The 24,647-nt window shown below is 36.1% G+C and overlaps 1 protein-coding gene and 4 pseudogenes across 1 annotated transcript; 2 read left to right on the top strand and 3 right to left on the bottom strand.

Moving 5' to 3' along the window:
• The first annotated feature begins 4 nt into the window (after positions 1–4).
• Positions 5–1,585, top strand: LOC125198101 (annotated as a pseudogene).
• A 2,203-nt stretch (positions 1,586–3,788) lies between these two features.
• On the bottom strand, positions 3,789–7,889 carry LOC125198100 (annotated as a pseudogene).
• Positions 7,890–8,405: 516 nt separating this feature from the next.
• LOC125198096 lies at positions 8,406–10,956 on the bottom strand (annotated as a pseudogene).
• A 6,852-nt stretch (positions 10,957–17,808) lies between these two features.
• On the top strand, positions 17,809–19,151 carry LOC125198097 (annotated as a pseudogene).
• A 46-nt stretch (positions 19,152–19,197) lies between these two features.
• On the bottom strand, positions 19,198–21,275 carry LOC125198099 (uncharacterized membrane protein YuiD-like). Its single transcript, XM_048096539.1, has 2 exons — positions 20,492–21,275; positions 19,198–19,557 (listed from the first exon to the last, which is right to left on the bottom strand). The coding sequence occupies exons 1-2, from the start codon at positions 21,125–21,127 to the stop codon at positions 19,393–19,395; spliced, it is 801 nt and encodes a 266-aa protein (XP_047952496.1). The 5' UTR covers positions 21,128–21,275; the 3' UTR covers positions 19,198–19,392.
• Positions 21,276–24,647: the final 3,372 nt, after the last annotated feature.

Genomic DNA, 24,647 nt, shown 5'->3' with positions numbered 1-24,647 from the left:
CATCTATGATGGATTCAATGGCCCTGATGCAACTGATTTCCTCTTGAACAATCTTTACTCAAATGTGTCTAAAGAGCTCAAGGGTTTGCTGTGGAGTGACAAGGCCAATTCTTGCGAAAATACAGTGAATAGTGCTTCATTCATGTCCAAGAGCTTGGACAGTAAGGAAAGGGTGGATCTTGACAGGAAGTTGAGGGAGAAGTTGAGCAATTTAGGGCCGGATGGAATTGCAGGTTCGGACATGGCGCCTGTGAACCATTTGGGGGTGTTGAAGGCCTTGTCTGAGGGGTTGAGGAGGACGGAGGCCTCGTATTTGGAGATATCAGATATGATGCTGTTGGAGAATCCGGAGCTGGCCTTGATGGGGTCTTGTGTGCTTGTGATGGTGATGAAGGGAGACGATGTTTATGTGATGAATGTGGGGGATAGTAGGGCGGTGTTGGCTCAGAGAGACGAGGATGGTTGTGGTGTTGGGAGGGGGAGGAAGGATAGTGAGGAGGTGCTCTATGGCTATGAGTATGAGAATGTGCACCATTTGAGTTCTTGTCAGCTCACAATGGATCATGGCACTTGTGTTAAAGAGGTAGATTCTTGTTTTTTCTAATCATGGTTGGACTTTTGGCCTTTGTTGGTGTTTCGTGTGCTGAGTTTCGTGTTTTTGTTGTTGATACAGGAGGTGAGGAGGATAAGAAATGCGCATCCTGATGATCCGGCTGCAGTCATCAATGATAGAGTGAAAGGTTCCTTGAAGGTGACAAGGGCATTTGGAGCTGGTTTTGAAACATGTAAAATTCTCACCTTTTTTCTTGTTAAATGCTTCTTGCAGCTTATATCATGTTTATGTTGATGCATTTGATCTAAAAAGTACAAACGCCTAGTTGGCATTCAAAATAGATGAACAGACTTTCTATTTCAAACTTGTGTGAGTGTCTTGAAGCTTTATTAGACTGGCTAGCCTTATCCATATGTAGATTGCTTCTTGAATTTGAAATCGGGCTTGGACTTATGTTTCTGTAATGCAATCATGAACGAAAACCTAAGCCGTTGGTTAAAATACTGATCATGCTTTCTCTTGATCCGGCAGCCAAAATGGAACAATGCACTTCTAGAATGTTTAGGATCGACTATGTTGGAACCTCACCGTACATCATATGCTCACCTTCTCTCTGCCACCACAAGCTAGAGGCGAAAGACAAGTTCTTGATCCTATCTTCCGATGGCCTCTACCAATACTTCACCAATCAAGAGGCTGTCTCAGAGGTTGAAACATTCATGGCAATGTTCCCAGGGGGGGATCCGGCTCAACACCTTGTCGAGGAAGTCCTGTTTCGTGCAGCCAAGAAAGCTGGTATGTCTCGTCTCTATAAGAAAAACGCGCAAAAGAAACATCTATTGAAAGCACGCTAGTGAATTTTTTGTCCCAATATCTAACCGTTGTGGAACCATTGCAGGTATGGAGTTCCATGAGCTTCTTGATATCAGACAAGGCGATAGAAGGAGGTACCACGACGATGTCTCTATTATCATCATCTCCTTCGAAGGGAGGATATGGCGATCGGGTGTAAGTAGTGTTAGTAAAATATAGAGATACAGATTAGGAAAAAGTGCATAGAAAAGTTTTTACAGTATTGGAGAGTTGTTTTTGAGGGTGGAAATACCTACCAGTGTGTGTAAAATTATGTGTATAAAGTTGGGAATTTTGTAAGTTATGGTGCTATCTTGAAAGTAACATTCTTGATCAAGATGTGCCATATTTCAGCGCCATTGAGCTCTAATACTAATTCTTTTTTTCTTTGCTTATTCTAATCGTACTACTTATTAAGTTACTATTATTCTCTCTTTTATCTCTCTCAATAGTGTTTGCTTAGGAATAGAGAACAATTCACGATAGTGTAAATCTTAAAATCAAAAAATTTAAAAATTGTAAGCAAAACTATTTATAGATTTATGGATTAGATAGAAACCTAGTACTCAAAATATAATTTGAGTAGTATGAAAAGTAATTAGTGAGGACGGGTTTTCTAGAAGAAATAAACAAAACCACAACTCCACACTCAAATTAGATAGTTGACTTCCAACTAAACAACGAAATAGTATGATGCATTATATAATTATAATCCATGATTTGTTGGATGGATGGTGCATGAACAAAATGCGGTAGGTTCATGATTAATGCAAATGGGTGCCGAATAAGTATTATTTAAATATAGATTTATGAAAAGTAGTAGTATGAACTATGCAACTTATTAAATATTTGGGACAATTGCTTGTGGTTTTGGTATCTCTGACATCTCGTGACTTTTATTATAATTAATCAAAAGTTTGGTCTGTAGTGTCAGCATCGATTGTGGGGCTGTTGATGGTTGTATATCATTTTAGGTCTAATAGCTTAAAATAAAGATATTTTTTAGAATTGCATATGTACAAACACTATTTTTTAATTTGAACTTTCATCGATTTAGTATAAACCAATTTTATCATTAATAATATCATTTTCTTAGTAAATTGTCCGTTTTATAATTTGAAAAGGTTAATTTTTCCATATTATTACATAAGGGTAGATATGTATATTCAGTCGTTTTAAAACATTTATTAACGAGATACATTTACGAAATAAATTAGAAAAGTATAGTAGATAATTAAAAGTGGTGGTTTTATGAACCAAATTGATGAACTGAGAAAAAAGTAGTCCTTGAAATATAACACTATTTCTCAACATAGATCATTGTTCAAGAGATTTTACTTTATATTGAACATATATTAACACTCTTGAGATTTATATAGATTCTTTATTGATGGGATATTGCATGCTTGCAGAATATAGATAGTGTTCGAATGTTTAGGGTTGGACAGAAAGATTTCCTAGGGAGATAGTTCTTTCTATTATATTATGAAATCCTTTCAAGAACATCGAATGTTAGCTCAAATTCATACCAATGACATAATTTTGGTGTTCGACAACCACTCATAAATGAATAGCAACACCTTCCACTAAATTGATTTCTTAATATGTTAACTTAGTTCAAAAGCTTCATGGCCACCAGCTAATAAGCAATAAGTCAACCCAAAAAATTTTTCTGTTAAAAAAAATCTAAAAAAAGAGCATAAAATTTTAACTCACATCACAATAATTGGTAGAAGGGTTTCATAAAATAAAAACCCAGCAAGAATAGCTGGAGAGTCATCGTCACAATCCGAACATCAATTCCCAAAAATATACATTTGCAATTTCATGAGCATAGTAGTATTGAAAACTGAGGGTTGACCACCGTGTATTAAAAAACAAATACCATCGAAAACACACCGAAATTCCAAAGTCATGTATTTGGGGAAAGGGGTTTCACTCTGTTTGATCTTTTCAAGCACAAAAAAAATCTGATCAGAAATGTACTAATACAGTAATTTACAATTTTATATATCTTCCACATAAACAAACTGACTAGAAATGTAGAAAAAAAATGCATTTTCCATTTTTAAAAAAAAGATGAATGATGATCAAAGTTTCATATTTCAATACCAGTTTTACCAAAACGAACTTACGGGCTCCCCCCCGTACCCTTTTGAGGGAAGAATTTGGGACAAGGGGGGTAACCTATTTTTCCCCATAACGGGTCCCAGTCGCTCATATTGAAAATCAATTCAACCAGCAAACATTTGCTGTGAGGAGGCAGATAATGATCTTAATGTAATCCGGGGAAATTTCCCACCCAGCTGAAAATTTTTTTATAGCAAGTGGGGTTGCGGGGGAAAGGACAGTCAACTCTTTTGCTGATTCTTTCAAGTACCAATCATTGTTTTGAACGTCTTTTTTCACAGAAAATGGGATGTATATGCGTTTCGCCCATTGGATAAACATGTTGTGTCTGAAAAAACTTAACAAAAAAAGGAAAACTAATTTGTTGGACGGGAGAGTGGGTGAATCCCTGTCCCAGCCCCATGCTGGCAATGATAAAACAGGAATTAATAAACACCCCCCATTTTGGTTTTATTCTAAAACCATCAGTGTCCTGAGCAATGAATTTCGAACCCTCAATGAAAACTCATTACTGGGAAGCAAAGTTCAAAATTTATGCTAAGGGCCAAACTAAAACAATTTTAAATGGCGGGTTAAACCCAATGGAGATTACAACATTGTATCCACTAGAATCTAGATTAACAAAAAACACTATAAGTTTGGGAAGAGGTATATTTACAACCCAATTTCCACCATTAAAGTTAGTTAAGGGGCCCAAAGAATGGAACCCAAGTAATTGCCCGAAAAAAACATGGACTTTTTTTCACATATTATGTCTGTTAAGTGAGAAATCTAGCTTATATAATAGTACCATGGAGCACTTTTAGCTGGTTTGGGGTTGCAATTAAAAATTTTTGCCTGCACTTGGCCAACTGCCTTGGGGATCCGAAGATTTAGGACAAGATGTTTTCTTCTGGAAGGAAATACAAAACAATTACAACAAAAATGTTAAACCCGTTTGGGAAACAAACAAAGTACCTGCCAAAAATCATATTGGTTGAACAAGGAAGACGGGGTCTTTATATTTCCATAAACCTGAGGGGAAAAAACACTGCAACAAGAAAACTAGGTCTTTTGTTTAAGGGAAAAAAAGAGATTTTGAAGAACAATGATCAGCCAAATTTTTCAAAACAAATTCACCTTAGAGGGCTCTAATCTGGGAACACAATCATGGTTTAAACTTTTTGCAATGCCCTGAATCAGGTCAGGTGAGGACAAGTTTTTATTCTATTCATCCCCACAATTTGAAAATTTGATTATTTTTTTGACAATTAGCTTTTTATGCCTGCTGAAAGCAATCATACATCTCAGTTAACCATACCGTTTATAAGAATTATGCCCTTTAAAGGATATGGGCAATGTTCTAAGCCTCAAGGCCGAACTCGATTATCAGGTTTGGGAAAATGTTCAGTAAAGGGAAGGTTATTGTTCTTAATGTAAACCCCAAAAAGGTTCAGGGAAAATGGTTTAGCTTCACAATAGTACTTGAGACTTCCCCCTCATTTTTTTACTAGCGAAAAAATAGTATTTGTAAAAACAGATCCCTAGTGCAAAAATTGTCACCGAAAAGGCATATGAACACACTTAAATTTCTCGCATACATCAACAGGCTATGAAGTTTTTGGGTAGATAACCTGGAGATGAACAACATCATGATAAAATGATTCGATGCTGTGATTTCCAACAATATCTTTCCTGTAAGAGAACAAATCACTTCTCAATTTGAACATGAAGGACAATGCAAAGAGAATATAAAGAAAAGCCCCTTACCAGACTTCAGAATTTCCGAATAGATGCTAATTCAGCTTAAAGCCTTATTTTTTTCAATAGCCAAGCAATCAACCATCTACCCAGATGCTAAGTGCTTTTTTTTTTTTCTTTTAAAACTCAGTTAACTGACTACAAGCCCAGCTATTTGCAATATACTCGTTTAAGACATTTTTTAGCAATAATCTTTTTGTGAAAAAAGGAAAACTGTATTCCCCCCTCTCTAGATGTTCAACCTTATACTTGGAGCAAGACTTGCTATGCTATAAAATGAAACCTTTTTTTTTCCATCAATATAGAAAGCAAATTTTCCCAATCCATATGTTGCCATGAAAAAAACACCTTACAAAATAAATTGCATTAAAATTTGGGAAAAACAACAAACAGATGCACCACAAAAGGGTTTATTCCTTCAATTCAGCATGTATCAACACTGGCAACCATTCTTTATTCAAAGGGCATAATACTTTAGTTGATAAGTAACAAACAAATTGGCTAAACCCAAAAACAAATGAGTCTGTGAGGAAAAAAATGTTATTCCCAATCCCGTAAAAAAAATTTAAAATAAAGAGCCCCGGCATGCATCAGTTGATTCTTAGTAACTTGAACCCATATCTAATTTTAAATTACGCAAAGATCTGCAGAAGCAAAGTCAAAAAGAAATAACAGAACAATAACATCAAAAAGGTGAATAGAGAAATTGCAGCACCCTCATTAGGGGAAAAAAAATTCCCCCCCGCCAGACACTTCCCTCTGTATCTTTTGGGGAAAAAAATCTAAATCATCCCGTGTATGAGAATGGCCAAACCACCAGCAGAGCATCCTGTGAGAAGGGCCTGTGAAGTTGGCATAAGCAATTGAAAAACCTAATATTTGCAATAAAATTGATGCTGGCTACAAGATGCATTTGATTTATCAAAGATCAACCATCACATCTTTTTTGAAATTTGAATAATCAAGTGGGAAGGAGAAAGTGCAGGACCTATGTACTCAGTTTAAGATGTAATTGAAGATATCATGTAAAACTATAAGCAAATATCAAACTTGAAATGGCAATATTGAGCGAAAAAAACTAGATTTCTCAAACAGAAAAAAAATATATATATGAACGTTTCAAAAAAAAACATTTTTTTGCATGGTAGCAACATATATCCAGACTAAACCCAAAAAACGTAAAAAAGACCGAACGTTGATGTTTTACGAGCTGATGGAGACATGGAGAGACAAATTAACTTTAGTTACCTGTCTAGCTTTGTTTTCAATTGTCAAAAGCTCATCCATAAGTGTGTCCCAGATAAGCTGACCTCTGAAGAAGAGTTCTGTTCCGTTCAAACATAAATGAATAGAATGCAATTAACCCACTGCCATGATTCATCACAATGTTTTATGCTTCTGATAGGTGTGGGAAATAATTACTACATGATAAATCTAAACCATCATCTTTAAAATGACTTAATGGAACTCAGTTAGGGGGCCCGGAAAATGATGATCCATCACAATCCTTACTTTCACCTTGTTCAGTTGAAAAAAACTGGAAGATTGTCCAAAGCATTAAACAGAAAAAACTAAAAAAAAAAATGGCTATAATCCATTAAAATTATATTACTCACCCATAATTTGGAAGATGTCGAAACTTTAAACATTTTTGGAAGTCGATACAATTATATTGAACTCGACCATAATTTTAAATAAAACATATGCAGTGCAAAACTTAAACTTGAAATAAATGCAATATACAGGTACACAGTTAACATCATACCAGGATTTTGAACTGGATGATGGCTCAAGATTCCCAAAAACTGATCTTGTTTGTCCATATAAGTTGATGAACCTAATTTTGTTTTCTTCCGATCCGAACAAGATGTTATATTGCTACACCATCCTCCACCCTACATAGAAACGCAATATTCATACAAGTAGTTGATGCACAGCAAAAAAAAGTTCTTACTTCATAATACTAAACATCTGATGATAACCAGGCAATGACATTAGCACAACTAAATCTTTATGGAGTAACATTTTACACATATCATTCGACAAATATATCACTCATGCACAGTTATTAAACAAATGAACCTCGACGTGAATTAGCCAACTGTCGGAGCCCGATCCAAATCCTCTCTTTAGATGATAACCAGGCAAACTCCCATCCAAACAAACTGCATCCGATCCGTGTTGAATCAAACATATATACTCCACACTAAGCATATATATACAACGAAAACCTAAAATTCGATTCGCATTGCAGAAAAACAAACGTTAATGATGCTTACACGCAGAATTTTGCTGCGCTTTGGAAAGAGGCGTGAAAGGCACCCACTCTGAATCTGGCTCTGATGTACCTCCAAATGTGCGCGAGGTTTTTGGAAACGGATAGAGGACGAGGAGGAAAAAACAATTGCGGCCGCGGCAGTGGCCATTGTCACCTCCCTCTGCGACAATTGACGCCACCACCGCCATGGGTCGTCGGAGGTGAAGCGCGGAAGGCGGTGCTGGTTAGCTGGCATTGGAGGCAAGGAAGTGCGACGAGATATCGAGTTTGTACCTTGGGGTACCACCGACGAGATCTTATTCTTCTAGTTCATTTTCTTTTCGTAAAACAGTTGACTTAAACGCATGTGTTTGGAAAAAACAGAAATTTCACTTTTATGTAGTAGTATTATTTTATGGAATTAATAGTTAATACAAACAATTAAGTATCTCACATTTGCAATGACGTCGATCCACACACCGTGAATTTTTTGAAATTTTCAAATCTATTATCCCTTTTTTCGGAAGTTATTTGTAAGAATCTAGTATAAAAAGAAATTATAATCAATATAATTAATTTCACTTTGTAAGGAAATGGCGATGGCCGATGAAGAAAAAATATTGAACTTTGAACTCTATTTCCTAAACCGTTGTAGATCCTGTTATTTAGATCTTGCAAATATAGGAAAAGAAGGGGAAAATAATCTTAAACATAAACATAACGATAATAAGCCAAAACTGCTGGAATTAAAGACAAAACAAGTGTGAGGAAAAACATTCAAAAAAACAACAAAAAAAAAGAAGGCAACAAACCTATAACAGCTGAATTTCAAAAGCAAGAAAAACAACATAATGAAGTAAAAAAATGGAAAGTAACAAGAAACAGCAAATGAATTGGAGAGCATTTCCTTGGGGGAAGTCGATGATTGAGAGATCAGAAACATTTCCGGTGCACAATGGAAGGGCCGGACTCGCGTACTCGGCCTTAGCAATCCACATCTGCACAAAATCAATGAAATATTGAAGAATTCTACAAACGCCTGTAATATGTAACGTGTAACGTAACGTGCCTGCTGGAAGGTGCTGAGGGAAGCGAGGATGGATCCCCGATCCAGACACTGTACTTCCGGCGGAGCCACCACCTTAATCTTCATGCTGCTTGGAGCCAATGCGCTGATTTCCTTGCTCATCCGATCAGCAATACCGGGAACATGGTGGTGCCGCCACTGAGCACAACGTTCCCGCAAGTCCTTCCTGATATCCACGTCACATTTCATGATCGAGTTGTATGTTGTCTCGTGCACGCCAGCAGCTTCCATTCCTATCATTGCTGGCTGGAAGAGCACCTCAGGGCAACGGAAACGCTCATTCCCAATCGTGATCACTTGCCCATCCGGCAGCTCGTAGTTCTTCTCTATGTCCGAGCTAGTCTTGGCTGTCTCCCATCTCCTGCTCAAAGTCCAGCGCAATGTATGTCAGCTTCTCCTTCATGTCCCTCACAATTTCCTTCTCAGCAGAGGTTGTGAAGCTGTAGCCACGCTCCGTCAGGATCTTGGCGAAGAATTCAGTGAGGTCGCGCCCAGCAAGGTCAAGTCGAAGAATTGCGTGAGGGAGAGAATACCCTTCGTAGATAGGCACAGTGTGACTCACACCATCACCAGAGTCCATCACAATACCTAAAACAAAGGAGCACATTACAAATAAGAAACATCACAGATTCTTCCTGTTAACTAAGTTCATTGTATTCTATCAAATTTGCACAAAGACAACGAGATAATCTCTACCAGTCGTACGACCACTGGCATAAAGGGACAGAACAGCCTGAATAGCAACATACATGGCAGGGGAATTGAAGGTTTCGAACATGATCTGTGTCATCTTCTCTCGATTTGCCTTTGGGTTGAGGGGTGCTTCTGTGAGAAGAATTGGGTGCTCCTCTGGGGCAACACGAAGCTCGTTGTAGAATGTGTGATGCCAAATCTTCTCCATGTCATCCCAATTGTTAACAATGCCATGCTCAATTGGGTACTTGAGAGTTAGAATACCTCTCTTGGACTGAGCCTCATCACCAACATAGGCATCCTTCTGTCCCATGCCGACCATCACACCTGTGTGGCGCGGGCGGCCTATGATGCTAGGGAACACGGCCCTTGGAGCATCATCTCCAGCAAATCCAGCCTGAAACATGGAACAACATAACATAACAGTCTTCCCAGAAACAGAGAACCAGACAGAAACACTGATGTTTATTGTGTAAACAGATATTACCTTGACCATTCCAGTTCCATTGTCACAGACAAGAGGTTGAATATCATCACTCTCTGCCATTTATTTGCTGATCTGCCAACAGAATACAAGCTTCATGGTTAATTTTGATGAAAATTGATAGGATAGCGTATCAATAGAATTTCAATCTGTCACGCCATATTTAGGAAACTTGTTTTTCCTATAGGGAGAAAAGGTAACAAACAACTTCGGTTGATCAAAATGCATTAACAACTGTAATGAATCACTTCGTGGAAGAGGTAAACTAACTCCTAATATAAGAAAACTTCATATGCCAAAAGAAAGTTGACAAGGGCGATTCTACTCTAGATCTCTTTTCTTTCCACAAAATCCAGCTCCCTTGAGCTAGGATACAGATTTATAATTTGTGTTCTATTCAACCATTCATCTCCCTCTGTTCCAATTGTTCAAATGAGGATCTAAACGACCGCACCTCTAACAAATTGAGAGTTTTCACAAACTGAATCATGCTCAATTTATTAAGACTATGTATGCAGGGACTAACAAATTGTTTCAGTTGAAGCTATCAAATCATGCCTACATCATTTGCAGTAAACGGAAATCATACTTAATTCCAGATTAGCTTTTTCCTTCCAAGAAATGCCATTTTCCAGAAAATGTTGCAAGCTAGCTATATCTCCTAAAAATTTAATGAAATCGAAACCAACAACAGACAAATTGTCACGTGGATTGAATATATACAACACAGATTCATATTTATTCCACAGAAATCTCTCAAAAAGCCGAATGCAGCTGGATTTATTCAATTTAATATTCCATATCCATCACATTTCAGCATGCATTACACATCGGCATCACACGAAGCAACCGAAAAAAGAGGATTGGAAAAAATATCTGAAGTTTAATATCAAATAACAGCCTGCTCTTACGAAAGATCGCATCCATGCAAACACAAAAATAAATCAATATCTAGGCACACGCACATTGATAGCATAAATGCGACGATTACCTAAAATCAACCTGAGCAAATAATCCACATAAATTCAACCAAAAAAGAAAGGAAAGGGAAAACGAAGAATCAAAAATCAGAATTTGATCACCTCTGATTCGAACGATTACGAGCGTTATTCAGAAACAACAGAATGCTAAACAGCCGATCACGTTTCCAAAAAAAAAAAGGTAAAAACAATTGGAAAAAAGGTGCGAAAATGAGGGAGCGGAGTGAAATGCAAATGCGAATGAAATGAAAGAAGATGGAAACTTGAGCTTTAAATGCAACTACAATCTCGCATTATCTTCTCCGATTGACTCGTGCATTAGTGTAGTGTACAGAACGTTTGTAGGGTGAATTTCATATCGACCCCTCTCTATTCCTATCTTTATCATTATTACATATTCACTCCTCAAACTACACGATTATATCAAAATTAACCCCATAAAAGTGCGGTCATGAATTTTTATTTTTATTTTACTTTCTACTGTCGTGTCGGGTTGGGTTGCTAAAAATCTAGGCCCAATTTTTGTGTGGCCCGCTAAGTTTAGCCCATATAAAGTGGGATGCTATCACGTAAATTATCCAGGAACGATTACAATGTTTTATAAAAGGGTTTACAATTGAAACTTAATACTCTCTAATTTGATATCATAAAAATTTACATTATTTATACATACACTGATACTATTTGTTAATTTTATACTCAATCTTTCCTCAAGTGATTCATCCCCTTTTTTTCGTTATTCCACTACAAGTGATTGATTTTTATTTTTAGCTTGTAAATAAAACGCCAAATTTCTCTACTTTACTCTCTCTTTCTCTTTTACTTTATTCTCTTTCTTACTTTACTTTTTCTACTTAACTCAATAAATATCACTTTCTTAAATCTCATGCTAAAAAACAATCACATGCAATGGAATGAAGGGAGCAGCACATAGATTGAAAATAAATCATGTACATTCATCTAATGATCGATACATAGACCACACATTTTGTTATTAGTAGTTAATAAAAATGTTGGTTTATACCAGTATTCACTGTAGTAATCGAAATGAGTTTCAATATCAAGTTAGTAAAACATGTGAGAGAGCGAGAGAATGCATTAGAGAATGCATATATATGAGTTTCATATGAGTGATGGACCATATTATACAAAAATGAAAAGTAATTAATGTTTATGGATACATCAAATTTAAAAATAAGAATATGATATAGAGTAGTACATATTTTCATAATGGGGTAATTTAAAAAAATGGATCTTTATCTTTTTTTTTTGTCCTAGGCTACCAACTTCTATTTCCTAGCTAGCACTCAACATACGTACAACTAGATAGTAGTATATGTGTTTTGGAATCTAAAAAATAACCTTAGGGGCTAGCAATGCTTTTATTTTACTAGTATAACGTAATTTTAAATTTGAAGAAGTAACACTGCTATCTCTATTTCAATTTTCTTTTCTGCATATAATCCAATTTTATATGACTAAGATCGCATATTTGATATGGTTTCTAATGTAATATGATGAATTGAAGAAGAATAAATAATGCTATATAGCAGTCTATATATATGTGTCTCCATTTTGTCATTAACCATTTATGTGAAGGATTTGTCTTTTGATTAATTAGTTTCAAATGTTATGTGCTACTACTATATATTTTGAATAGATTAATGCTATATATGTGTGTGTATTTATATTTTTGATATCTTCTCCATATTCTAGTTTTGTTATGTTTATGTATAATCAGATTGTTAAATTATTAAATGTAAGTTGGAACCCTCAATATTAAGTTGAAATAATTTTGTAAGCAAAAAGCGCTAAAATCCAAAAAATGTTGGAAGATGAGTTAAATTAGAAAATAAAAATATATATCAAAGGAAGATTTTTAATTAATTTACCACAAGATTCATACAAAATTTATCTGTCTTCGATGAGACATTCATACATTTCAGACATCACTCTATAAGGTGAGGAAAAAAGGAATAATTAACTAAAAAGAGAACAATTTGGTTTTCTTGTATTTCTGAGAGAACAAGATAAACCAATTTATTGATGGAGTGGGTAAATTTATTGATGAAAGTTACGATCGAATCTATTAATATTTTCAAGCCAAACTCGGAAATTATTTAGTTGTGGTAGAAATTATAAGTTGCTTAAAGTTAAGATTTTGAATCCAACAGTGAGTTTAAAGTGTGGTACAATCTATGATCTACCTAATGTTGTTTATTAGATTAAGTTTATTAACAGATTATATGCAGATTAAGTGTACTACTCCTCATTTGAATTAAAGTAATTAGGAATGAGGTGGATCAATTAATGTTCTATTTATTGGTTTTATTAAGCATTCATTGTCACTACCGTACCTTTTTATGGAGTTAGGATTTTTTATAAATTAAATTACACTTTATGAACAAAACTGAAATTGTATAACTGCTTGATTTAATTATGCTGATTATTCAAATTTAGTTGAAGCCCTACTAAATTCAAATTTGAGCTAGGTTAGGCCACGCTAAAACTAAACTTATTTGTCTATACCCCTTTAATTAGGTGTAATCAGATTATACACATGTAATTACAACTGATGAAATAAAATAAGAGAGGGGTATTAAATTCACTTGAGTAAGTGAATTGGATTATGATGTCATGTGATATTATGATCTCAAATTTGAATTATGTTTTCATATTTTGAAGAATCCTTTAGGGAATAATTAAGGTATTATAGTATTAATATATTTATTCTAAATGTACTATTTTTTTTGTTTTTCTCAAGTTCGGTTTCAACTTCCAAATCCACACGAAATAAGCAAGGCCGTTTGTTGAATTCCATTGTCTTTTCCTTACCAATTTGTTTCTATACTAATTTTAGTTAAAGATGTTATAACTTTTTTGTCGAAAATTGAGATTTAAACTTTAGATCACTTTATTCTGTACAAAGGGTTGAAGAATACTGCTTTACAGTGTACTATATTCATTGAACTCGTGCTTCATGTGTGGTTTAATCCTATGATTATGAACTGAAATTTGAAACGAAAAACAAATTATTTTGCTATATTAAAAATATCGGTAGTTTAGGCAAAAAAACAAAATACTGCTACTGGCTTTATGGAGTACTTAATTTTGTCATAAGAAATTAAAGTCCTTTGTTACAAAATCATCAACTTTAGCTAATCGTGAATTATTTTTCCTACAATCTGCGATCAGATGCAAATATTTTTGTTGGCAGTTTTGTATGAGCCAAAATTTATTCGTCACGTAACAAATACGCTGGCACCATGCTGAAAGTATCTCAAACAACGACATATTAGATCTTGGAACTTTAGCTAATCGTGTTATTTTTCCTAAAATCTACGATCGATGCGATATTTTTGTTGGCAGTTTTGTATGAGCCAAAATTTATTCGTGCCGTAACAAATACGTTGGCACCATGCTGAAAGTATCTCAAACAACGACATAACGGTATCGTGCATATCTTTCCATGCTCCAAAATTTATGTCCGTTGCCCGACAACTATGTCTCTTTCAAAATTTAATTAATTAGAAGTTAGAAATAAAAATAATAAGGAATGAGAAATATGAAAAGTACTTAAATACATAATGCTTAAGTAATGCTAGTGGTATTACTTTCCATTTGCCTTTACCACTTCCAGCACTGTAATTCAAAAAAAACCATGTATACTATCAATTTCTATGTCCTATTTGGTAAAGTATATAATTTGGAAATCGAAATATCATGAGATTTCTTAAGAGCACAATACATTATGGATACAATTGATAATGGATTTTAGAAAATATTCTCTCCTATTCATAACATAACTCTTCTCATTTTTTATATTTTTAACCAAATATTGATGTAGTCATTATTTAAGATCAATTTGGGTATAACTTTTTTACTATTATGCGTGCGAAAGTCTAGAATAAATTATGTATAAGATGGAAATAGTTTGGTACATTTTGCATTATTTGCATAGACCTTTTCCCTAATATGAAAGGAGATTAATACCTTTAATTTGAAATCTCATTAACTAAATTGCTTAATTTAGTCAAAAAAATATAATATTTAATTTACAGTACTGCAATAGTGATAATAATGACTCAAAGGAATTCGAATTTACAGCCTCCAACTACTTTGACCTAGTCTGAAATTATGGCCCCTACTATATACTAGAAGCTAGATGGGGAAGAAATCGTTGCATTTAAATCCATGCCCAAAAATTTAATCGTCTTTTTTCTTAAATCGAATAATTACTTTTTGAAGAAAAATATGATACTATGCAACAACTCATTTCAGCTTACAAAACCCACCACGATTTTAAGAGTCGCTCTGTTCTCATTAATTTCGAGAACTACTTTTTCCTATTATTCGACAATTTACTAGTATTTGATTTTATTATTTCTAATATGGAGTAGTATACTAGTATAATATTTTATTTATAAAATTTGGCTCTATTTTTATTGGGAAAATTAGTTCCAATACCTAAACTATTGACATTTTCGAAATTACGATGAATCTAAATAAAATAACATTAGTAAAGAAAATGATTTGACACTAAACCGACACCATTTTAATGTCGAAAATTAGTCGGCGTAACCCTTGAAGCGAATTCTTAATGCCAAATTGGCGCTGTTAATTTAATGCCTATTCATTTTAATTTCCGTTAATAACGTAAGTTTTTATTGTTATTTCCGTAGATCGTACATAATTTTAAAAAATAATAATTTAAGTACTATAAAAGTATCATTTTGAAAATAATAATAATTTGAGAATTAAAGTGTAAAATTTTTTCCATATTATTTTAGACAAATATTTCAATGCAAAATGTGTAATATAAAACCATAGTTTGATCTTTCAATTACCATATAACCAAAAAATCTAAGCTCCATGAAATATGAGAGTGAGATTATAATTACGATTAGTTTGCCTCACAAATTTAAAAATATAGTCCTGGACAAATATTTTTCTAGTTCCCTCACTAAGTAATAGCTAGCCCTGAATATTAACGAGAAAAAAGGTTTAATTAAAATTATCCTTTTGACGATGTGAATGTTAGCAAGTATGTAATTACACATAAATACATGGAGTATTAACTGTGCCGTACATAATCTATTAATATTACCTCAAATATATGAAGAAAATAACAATCATACTATTCTAAAGTCTTGTTAATTTTTTAGTGGAATGGAACTATTGAAAATGCTTTATCGACTGATATATGCTATTAACATTTACGTAAATAATGATTTTTTTATCACAAAAATAAAATACTATTCACATAGCAAAATATAGAAAGAAGTGTCTTTTTCACTATATTCGCCTGTATAAATAACAGTCTTTCTATTTCATCTTCATCTCTCTAATGAAATGTGCTCCAAAATCGATCTCTTCTCACCATTGAGCATGTCGATCAACCTAAAAGAAGAAAGCATAAAATGCGCTCCAAATCACGAAATTCAATCAGAATTTCACGAAGATCGCGGCAATTCTGATCGTGGAGAGGAAGAAGGAAATGCTAGCAGAGGAAAATTAGAAAAATCGGTAGGTGATGAAGAAGAGGAGCTGGAAGGATTCACAACTCCGACATCGCTGGATCACAAAATTCCGGCGATCGCGCAGTGCCCTCCGCCGCCGGGGAAAACAAGGACTTGGTACCCGACGCTGAAAAGGCCGGAGTTAGGCGCCGCCTACTGTTCTTCACGGCGGCTGAGATTGAATCGCTTTTTTGTCGCCGATTAGCGGAGGCGTAGTCAATGTGGAGGAGAAGAAATCGAAGAAAGCTCGAACGGCTCAATAATGGTGCGATAAATTTATTATTTTTGTAAGACTTTAAACTTTGTTATATCAATGGGAGAAGATAAGAAACATACTCCATAATTTTGGAATAACCCACTTTTATTATAATTTTTACTTTTTTAGTAGTACTACTATCATACTGCATGGGTAAAGAATTTTAAGCCACGTCTCGTTGTATGAAATTTACGAATTAATGCTCAAAATAAACATTTCGAGAGTACTGGAAATGCTTTAGCTGACAATTTCCATTAATAGATTACACTTCAAATTCATAATAAGCTCAAATTTTGGTATTGTTATTTTCTTGGCGTTTTTATCAATTCTAGTATTAATTTTAGCATCGAATTTTTGCCTATAACAACTAATTCGTGACATGAGTAAGCCTGATAATGACATGTTATTTTTCTGAAAATGATGGGTTTGTATGTTGATTTTATTTGGCGTAAGAGGACCTTAAATCAAATGTGGTTTGTTATTGTTAGAATTCTAAAATGTTGAATTATTTTCCAGGCAGTAGTGAAAAGGACTTGCAATTTATATTTGAGACATTTACATGAGACAAAACTAAATCTTAAATCGCTGGATTAGTAAACATGCAATTCGCAATAATTCAATTCAATGGTGGTAAACTTTAGCATAGCTTTCACTGAAAAACAAAAGGCGATTAGAACAATTGAGGAAGGGATCAATTCGAATAATTTATCTTGTAGAAAAAGAAAAGCATGTTCAGATCAGACAACTCTTCCAACCTGTAAACAGTTGCTTGGATACAGAAAATGCAGTTCAAATGGTTGGCCCAAGCTCTATCTAATATACCCTCGTAAAATGATGTACTCGCAGATCCAAAAATCAATTTTGGAGAAAGTGGAGTCAATATGAATGCACCAACCAGCAATGACTAAAACATTTCTTTACTTTAAATAGGCTATAATTAAATTTTTACAATACAAGTTCTAAAAAACTATACAATAGAGTTTACGAAAATGCATTTACGATGGTATTTTGTGCTTCACTTTGCAAAATATGAATAATTTTGTTTGAGTTTATAAAGAGTTACGGAGTGATAATTTTGTTTCCTTTTCTTATTTCATGTCATGTAATATTAATTAATATATGCATACACAATATAAAGTTAAAAAAAACCCAATTATTTTGAGGAACAAAAATGGGAAAACAAATTCAGTTCCGAATTTTATTGATCCAAGTACAACTAACTTTTCCAGATGGAATGAAGAAATTGAATTGGGGAGGGGAGCACTTCCTTCCGATCTCTGGATATTCATCCAAACTCATCAACATTAATTTCCGCAAATTCCCCAACCTCCTGGAAAAAATGAAGCCTAATTGATTTAGATATTAGAGAGAATGGATTCGAGCATTGAATGCACATCATTGATTGAAGAAGGCGGATGGGAATGGGGTATGTCTCCATCTCACTTTTCATCTTCAAAGCCATCCCACTCCCACAATCATACTCTCATTCATCCAATTACAACTCTTCATGAGCTCCTTGAATGCCCCGTTTGCACCAATTCTATGTATCCGCCTATCCACCAGGTTTTCTTCATTGTCTTCAAGATTCAATCTTGCATTTTTGTGATTCATTCGATTTCTATATTTATACACACTGCTGCAGTGTCACAATGGGCATACCATCTGCTCTACCTGCAAACTCCGGGTTCACAACCGGTGCCCCACGTGTCGACAGGAGCTCGGCGACATACGATGTCTTGCGCTCGAAAAAGTGGCTGAAAAGCTCCACCTCCCTTGCAGATACATCTCTCTCAGATGCCCGGAGATATTCCCGTATTACGGCAAGCTGAAGCACGAGGGTGTGTGCAATTACCGGCCTTACAGCTGCCCGTATGCAGGATCCGAGTGCTCGGTTGTTGGGGACATCCAACATCTCGTCGATCACTTGAGAGACGGACACAAAGTGGATATGCATTCCGGGTGCACCTTCAACCATCGATACGTAAAGTCAAACCCTCGAGACGTCGAGAACGCAACGTGGATGCTCACGGTTAGTTGCAAGGAAAACGTTTTGTCAACTGAATTGTGCTTCATTATAAGAGTATCCCACTCTGGTTCATTTATTGTAGGTGTTCAATTGTTTTGGTCACTACTTTTGCCTTCATTTCAAGCTTTCCAACTCGGGATGGCTCCAGTGTACATGGCATTTCTTCGGCTCATGGGAGACGAGACAGAGGCCAGGAATTACAGCTACAGCCTGGAGGTTGGGGGAAATGGGCGGAAGCTGACGTGGGAGGGACTCCCCGGAGCATACGAGACTCTCACAGGAAGGTTCGAGACAGCCATGACGGCCTCATCATACAGCGCAGCATGGCTCTGTTTTTCTCCGGAGGTGACAGGAAGGAGCTCAAGCTCCGCGTCACAGGCCGGATATGGAAGGAGCAACAGAACCCTGATCCTACTTGCATACCCAATCTCTGCACTTAGAAAATATTTCACATCTAACAAGTCTTGTTATTCATGGATTTTGGGTCTGCTTATTATTATATCAAATTTGAATCTACCAAATTCACCCGAAAACACTAACCATGTCGACTTTATGACTAACGATACGAACTAGTTCAACAGCACATTTCGACCTATGTATGTATAAGTATTTTGGAATCATGGAGCGAAGCAAGCAAAATATATTACAATCACACTATTTTAACAGAGGCAAGCAAAGCATGTAGCAGAAACAGAGTGTTTGTATGTAGTTAGAAACCTCAAAAAATCATATGCCAAAATCAGAATGTTTACAAGATGTAAACATTGAAATCCTGGATTCTCCTAGTAGAGCATCTATATGTCCGATGTGACATCCTAAGAGGCTGGAAACGCACAAACCTGACTACACCTCCAAGCTACGAGGATGCCTAGTAGAGCTCCAGCAAAGACCTGGGACGGGGTGTGACCAAGAAGCTCCTTCAGCTTTCTTTGGCTTATCGGGTGCCCTTGGAACAAGTCCTCGACTATCACATTCAGAACCTACATGGAGTTGATAGATTTTAAGACAGAGTGGGAAATGACAACAGGGAATTCAATCACAGCACATGCATAAACTAATATTAAGAGTTGAAACAATCAATAGTATACAAAGATATGTCCCACGATCAAGAATGGCATAAACTCAATGGTTGTTGCATTAAAAATTCCTTGTCAAGTGCAAAGAGCTCTAAACTAAAGCATTTACAGATTTCAAGAACCTATTGTGTTCCGTCGATCCAAATTCAAAACAGTGCAAGTTGCAACATGTTGATTCTGATCCTTCCACCTACCCCTAATAAGGGAAAAACTCTTCACATTTACATAACCTCTATTAAACAATGATTGTTGCATGTTATTTGGTCATCTTGAGATCTATTCTCCACTTGAATAACATACTCATATTCGGGTCGTCGTTGCCATGTTTACTTGTGACTAAAGTCCATGTCTAATCTCATTTCTTATTCTCTTGTTCGGTTAACTTTTTTCTCAAATCTCGGCCTGTGACAATGTATCTTGGCCCATATCCATCCCCAATGATTAAATCCTATGACTAATTTAATCATAGTATCTCATATTGTATCTCACCATAATCTTGTTTAACTAACCAAACACCACCTTCATATACCAAAGTTGATTAGTTCTATCCACAAGATACAACACTTGATAAGATCTCAGTTACTTTGAAAGCTTATTCTCAATAGTCTCTTCATCAAGAAGCAATTTCAACCCAAATCAATATTCCACACAGGCAAAGCTTTATAGTAAGTATGTTGCAAATTATAAGAAGAAAACTATTAGGTGATGCCATTTTCACCAAATCCATCAAGACTACAAATATAGAGTTTCACCCTTGTCCAAACTGATAAAAAAAGTTGGACAACAAATTAAGTGGAGTAAAAGAATGGAGCAAGAAATGGTGGAAACAAAGTATTACCTGAGCTTGCATACCGGCGTGGCGCCTTACACCAATAGCATCATACATCACAATCAAAGTGAAGCCCAGACAAACTGGGAACAAAGAATCAGCAACTCCATGGCAGATTGCAACAGAAGCAGTGAGCGCAGTGCACAATGCAGAATGCGAAGAAGGCATCCCGCCGCAAGAGAACATAATCCTAAAATCCCACTTCCTCTCCACACAGAAATTCAAGAAAACCTTGGTCGACTGCGCAACAGCCCAAGCGCACAACGCCGACACGAAGGTCGGATTCGCCGCTAGTGTAGCCACGAAAGGACTTATTTTGACCTTGGCCGTCGCCGTCACGCTCATCAGCGCAGTCCCGAATGCCCCATTCTGCAGAAGCTTCGCTTCTTCCAAGTCGGAGCCCCATTTTTGCGGCGATGGTTTCGTGGCCAAGGCCGTGACTTTTTTCAAAAGGGGTACTAGATATGAAAGGGGTTTAGCGGGGAAACCGCAATGACCCCATATTGAATTGGGATTTTGGGGGTTTAGAGAGTTTTTGACGGAGATGGAAGCTTTGTTGAATCTTCTTGAATTAGAATTGGAAATAGTGAGAAAGGTTGAGCCTTTGAAAGGAGAGGCAATTAGATTTAGTGCGAGAGAATCCATTAGTTCAGAGAGATGACAACTTTGGGTGGAGTTTGAGTTGCATGCTCAATCGAAATGCAAGAGTGATTACAATTTACAACATAGAAGAGGCATCCAGAGAATATACCATTACCATATACGACTTGTGTCTGTTTACTCGAATGTTCAAAAGGTTTCTTTTTTTTTGGAAGATTGGACATCGTGATTCGTGATTGTGGTTCTCTGCCACAAACCTCGGTGTCCAATTATTCATTGGCACCTGCTAAATTATACCACAACATTCTCAAATTTTCTTTAATTTCTGTTCACTTATTATTTTGACGAGGAATATATGATTATTTAATTGGGTTAACGTTTGGGCTGGCCCAATTGGATTTGTTGATATGAGGCCTCTTGTGTCATCGTACGCTACAATGGCACCATGTAGAGCTTGGAGGTAGATCGTCCATAGTAATGAACTTAAGCTAGCCAAATCAATAAATAAGGTGTTGAAGTAGGTACAATGGCATGCTCCCCAGATGGGTGGTGCAAATAAAATTGTGATGGGGCTGTGAAATATGATTCTAACGTGCAACATCGAGGGGTATTTGCGGGATTCAACTGAGAGTGGGTGTTGGGCTACACAAGGCACTTGGGAAGATGTTCGGTAGTGCAAACTGAATTGTGGGGAATATATGACGGGCTTAAGTTGGCGGTAAAGAGGCTTAGAAATATACTTGTGGAAAGTGATAATATGACAGCTTGTTCACGTGTTTAATGACACGAAATCGGATTTCAGGCTTTATCACTTGCTAGAAGTATAAAAGGTATCATGCAAAGAGAGTGGAATGTGAAGATTACTCATGTGTTTAGGAAAGTAATCAAGTTGGTGACTTTATGGCAAACTTGGGTGTGAACATGCTGGGCTAGTGGTGTTTGACGAGGCACCGAGTGAGACGATGAATTTGTTGTTGAATGACCGGATGGGGATTACCCACGGTTGTATGTGCCCAATGTAGGGGCGTGTTTGAACTTTAGGGCGACGCCTCTTCTTGTTATTATAAAAAAAGACTATTTTTTCTAACACCGAATTTAAGAACGTGAAGTTTTTTAATTAAATAAAATAGGAGTAAAAAAGAAAAGAAAAAAGAAATAATTCATTTACCTTGAAACGATCTCGAAAAGAATACACCTCTTAACAAGGGACGAAGGAAGTAATGTTTAAACCATCAGACTTTTAACAAGGACGAAGAAAATACCGTTTAAACCATCACAATTTTATGAGGAGCTACATATAGAGTTAATGAGTGGAATATTTTAGAAAACAATTGTGAATAGGAATATAGGATCAAATGATCAATCAATTGGAATCGACACGATTCACTAGTACCCAAAATGTGTTTTTAATTCGAAAATCAGAATCGGAAACACATTTTGATATCATACATAAAATTTGTTTTTGTTATAGTATTCAAAATTTTCTGTATGATATCATACCGTATCAAAAATATACACTAGTACATATATTGAAATTTCAATATTTTTTATATTTTTTTAATTCTGCTAATATAATATACCGATATTTCGATACATCTTCTCCTCCTAGTCACACACTCAATTTAGTAAAATGATGAGTGTACTTATCGCCATCACAATATCATATAATGAAAATGAACAATATAAAAGGTTGCATTTGCAGCGATTTGCATTGCTATATTTGCATAGAGCAACAATAATCTCTATGCATGGCACACATGTTGTGGTGTAGATTTGCATTGCCAATATAAACATTAATCGATGTTCAAATTATAGTCAAACATAAAACAAAAAATATTTAAATAAATCACAACAAATCAAATTACTATGATTTCAATGGTTTAATAATTTAAAGACCAAAATTAGTACTCGAACATATTTTTTCATAAACATTATCTTTTGGATTTTTTGGTCTGTATATATGAAAATTTAAACATTTTGATCCTCCATATTTCTAGAAACTAACGATCAACGAGTTTAAACTCGATTTTGACCAAAATTAACATTTTAATTCTGATTTTCTCCTTAATTAATTCACTAACTATTATTATAAATATTCTTTTAAAATTAGAAAATTAGAATTAAATATTATGAAGAAACTTGGGGGGTTGTTGAGAAGGGTCCAAAGACCGTGCCGAAAAGTGCCGGAGCTCCGGGTGGTGGTGGTCTGGCGATCCCAACAAGCGAGGCGACGACGAGGTGTAGGGGCTCTGTCGGATGTGCATTTCACGGGCAGACGAGCGGCGGAGGGCGGGCTAGGAGGCCGGAGGTGGAGTAGTCCATGGGAGTGGAGGACCGTGCTGGGGGGGCTGAGTTGGAATTACCGACCGATTCCGCCACTCAAGAGCTCTGAAGGAAGTGTGTGTGAGAGATAGTGGTTGAGAGAGGGGGGATGAGTCGACTCCTTCTCCTTCTTCGCGACTCGTCCTTGGCCCGCTCCCTCGCCTTGATTCTACTCGATCTAGACGAGACAGCCCGACCTCTTGCTCGCTTTAGATGTGCCGTGACGCCGACGATTTCGTCACGTGCGCAAGAATTCAAATCGCCGCTCGTCAAATTGACTTCGCCGGAGTCAGCGAGGTGAGCGCAAATGCACCTGCCGACAAACCCCTACACCTCCGTGCGCCGCCGCCCTTGTTCAAGATCGCGACCACCACCACCCGGAGCCCAAGATTCTCCGGCGGTGCCGACCCTTCTTCTCAACAATCCCCCAATTTTCTTCATAATATTTAATTCTAATTTTCTAATTTTAAAAGTATTTATAATAATAGTTAGTGAATTAGTTAAGGAGAAAATCAGAATTAAAATGTTAATTTTAGTCAAAATCGGGTTTAAACCCGTTGACCGTTAGTTCTAACTGAAATATTGACAGGACCAAAATGATCAAATTTTTATGTGTAGTGACTCAAAAATCTAAAAGATAATGTAAGACTAAAAACGTAAAATCGCATAGTCGACCAATTTTGGCCTTTTACTTTTTTAATATTTATATTATAAAAAAAAATTGAATTTATCGACAAAGTTGTTAAGAGAATCGCTGTTTCCATGCAGCGTTTGAAATTTGAAAAGGCGACGAAGTATGAATCTCCTCTATCATCGCCACCCCGCAACTGCCATTGCCTATGCGCTTTTTTCCTTTCATTTCCTCCATTTCTCCTCATCTCAATTTTATTTCTAAAAATTGCCCCCAACAGATTTGTGTTTTTTTCTTCAAAATTAAATTGATCGCGGTGTGGTTGGCGAATCACAATTGAGTGTGAACTCTGCTCCACATGGAGAATCTGATAGCATTAGTTAACAGACTGCAGAGAGCATGCACCGCGCTAGCGATCACGGCGAAGAGAGCGCCTTGCCCACTCTCTGGGATGCCCTACCGTCAATTGCCGTCGTCGGTGGTCAGGTAATCGGAATTTACGCCTCCAATCAAATCTCGTTTAATCAATTTCAGCCGAGAACCGACTTCCATCGATGTAATATGTTTTCAAACTAGATGTTTCTGATTATCGTCGATATTTATCCGTTTTGA

This window comes from Salvia hispanica, unplaced genomic scaffold (assembly GCF_023119035.1).
Source record: "Salvia hispanica cultivar TCC Black 2014 unplaced genomic scaffold, UniMelb_Shisp_WGS_1.0 HiC_scaffold_12, whole genome shotgun sequence".
NCBI classification, from domain to species: Eukaryota; Viridiplantae; Streptophyta; class Magnoliopsida; order Lamiales; family Lamiaceae; genus Salvia; species Salvia hispanica.
This window is presented reverse-complemented; position numbering and strand designations above follow the sequence as displayed.

Excerpts from the sequence above, each read along its gene's own strand:
- LOC125198099 (XM_048096539.1), bottom strand. The coding sequence starts at position 21,127 with ATGGATTCTCTCGCACTAAATCTAATTGCCTCTCCTTTCAAAGGCTCA. Across the intron at positions 19,558-20,491 it reads ACGCCGGTATGCAAGCTCAG|GTTCTGAATGTGATAGTCGA; the intron begins GTAATACTTTGT and ends AACTCCATGTAG.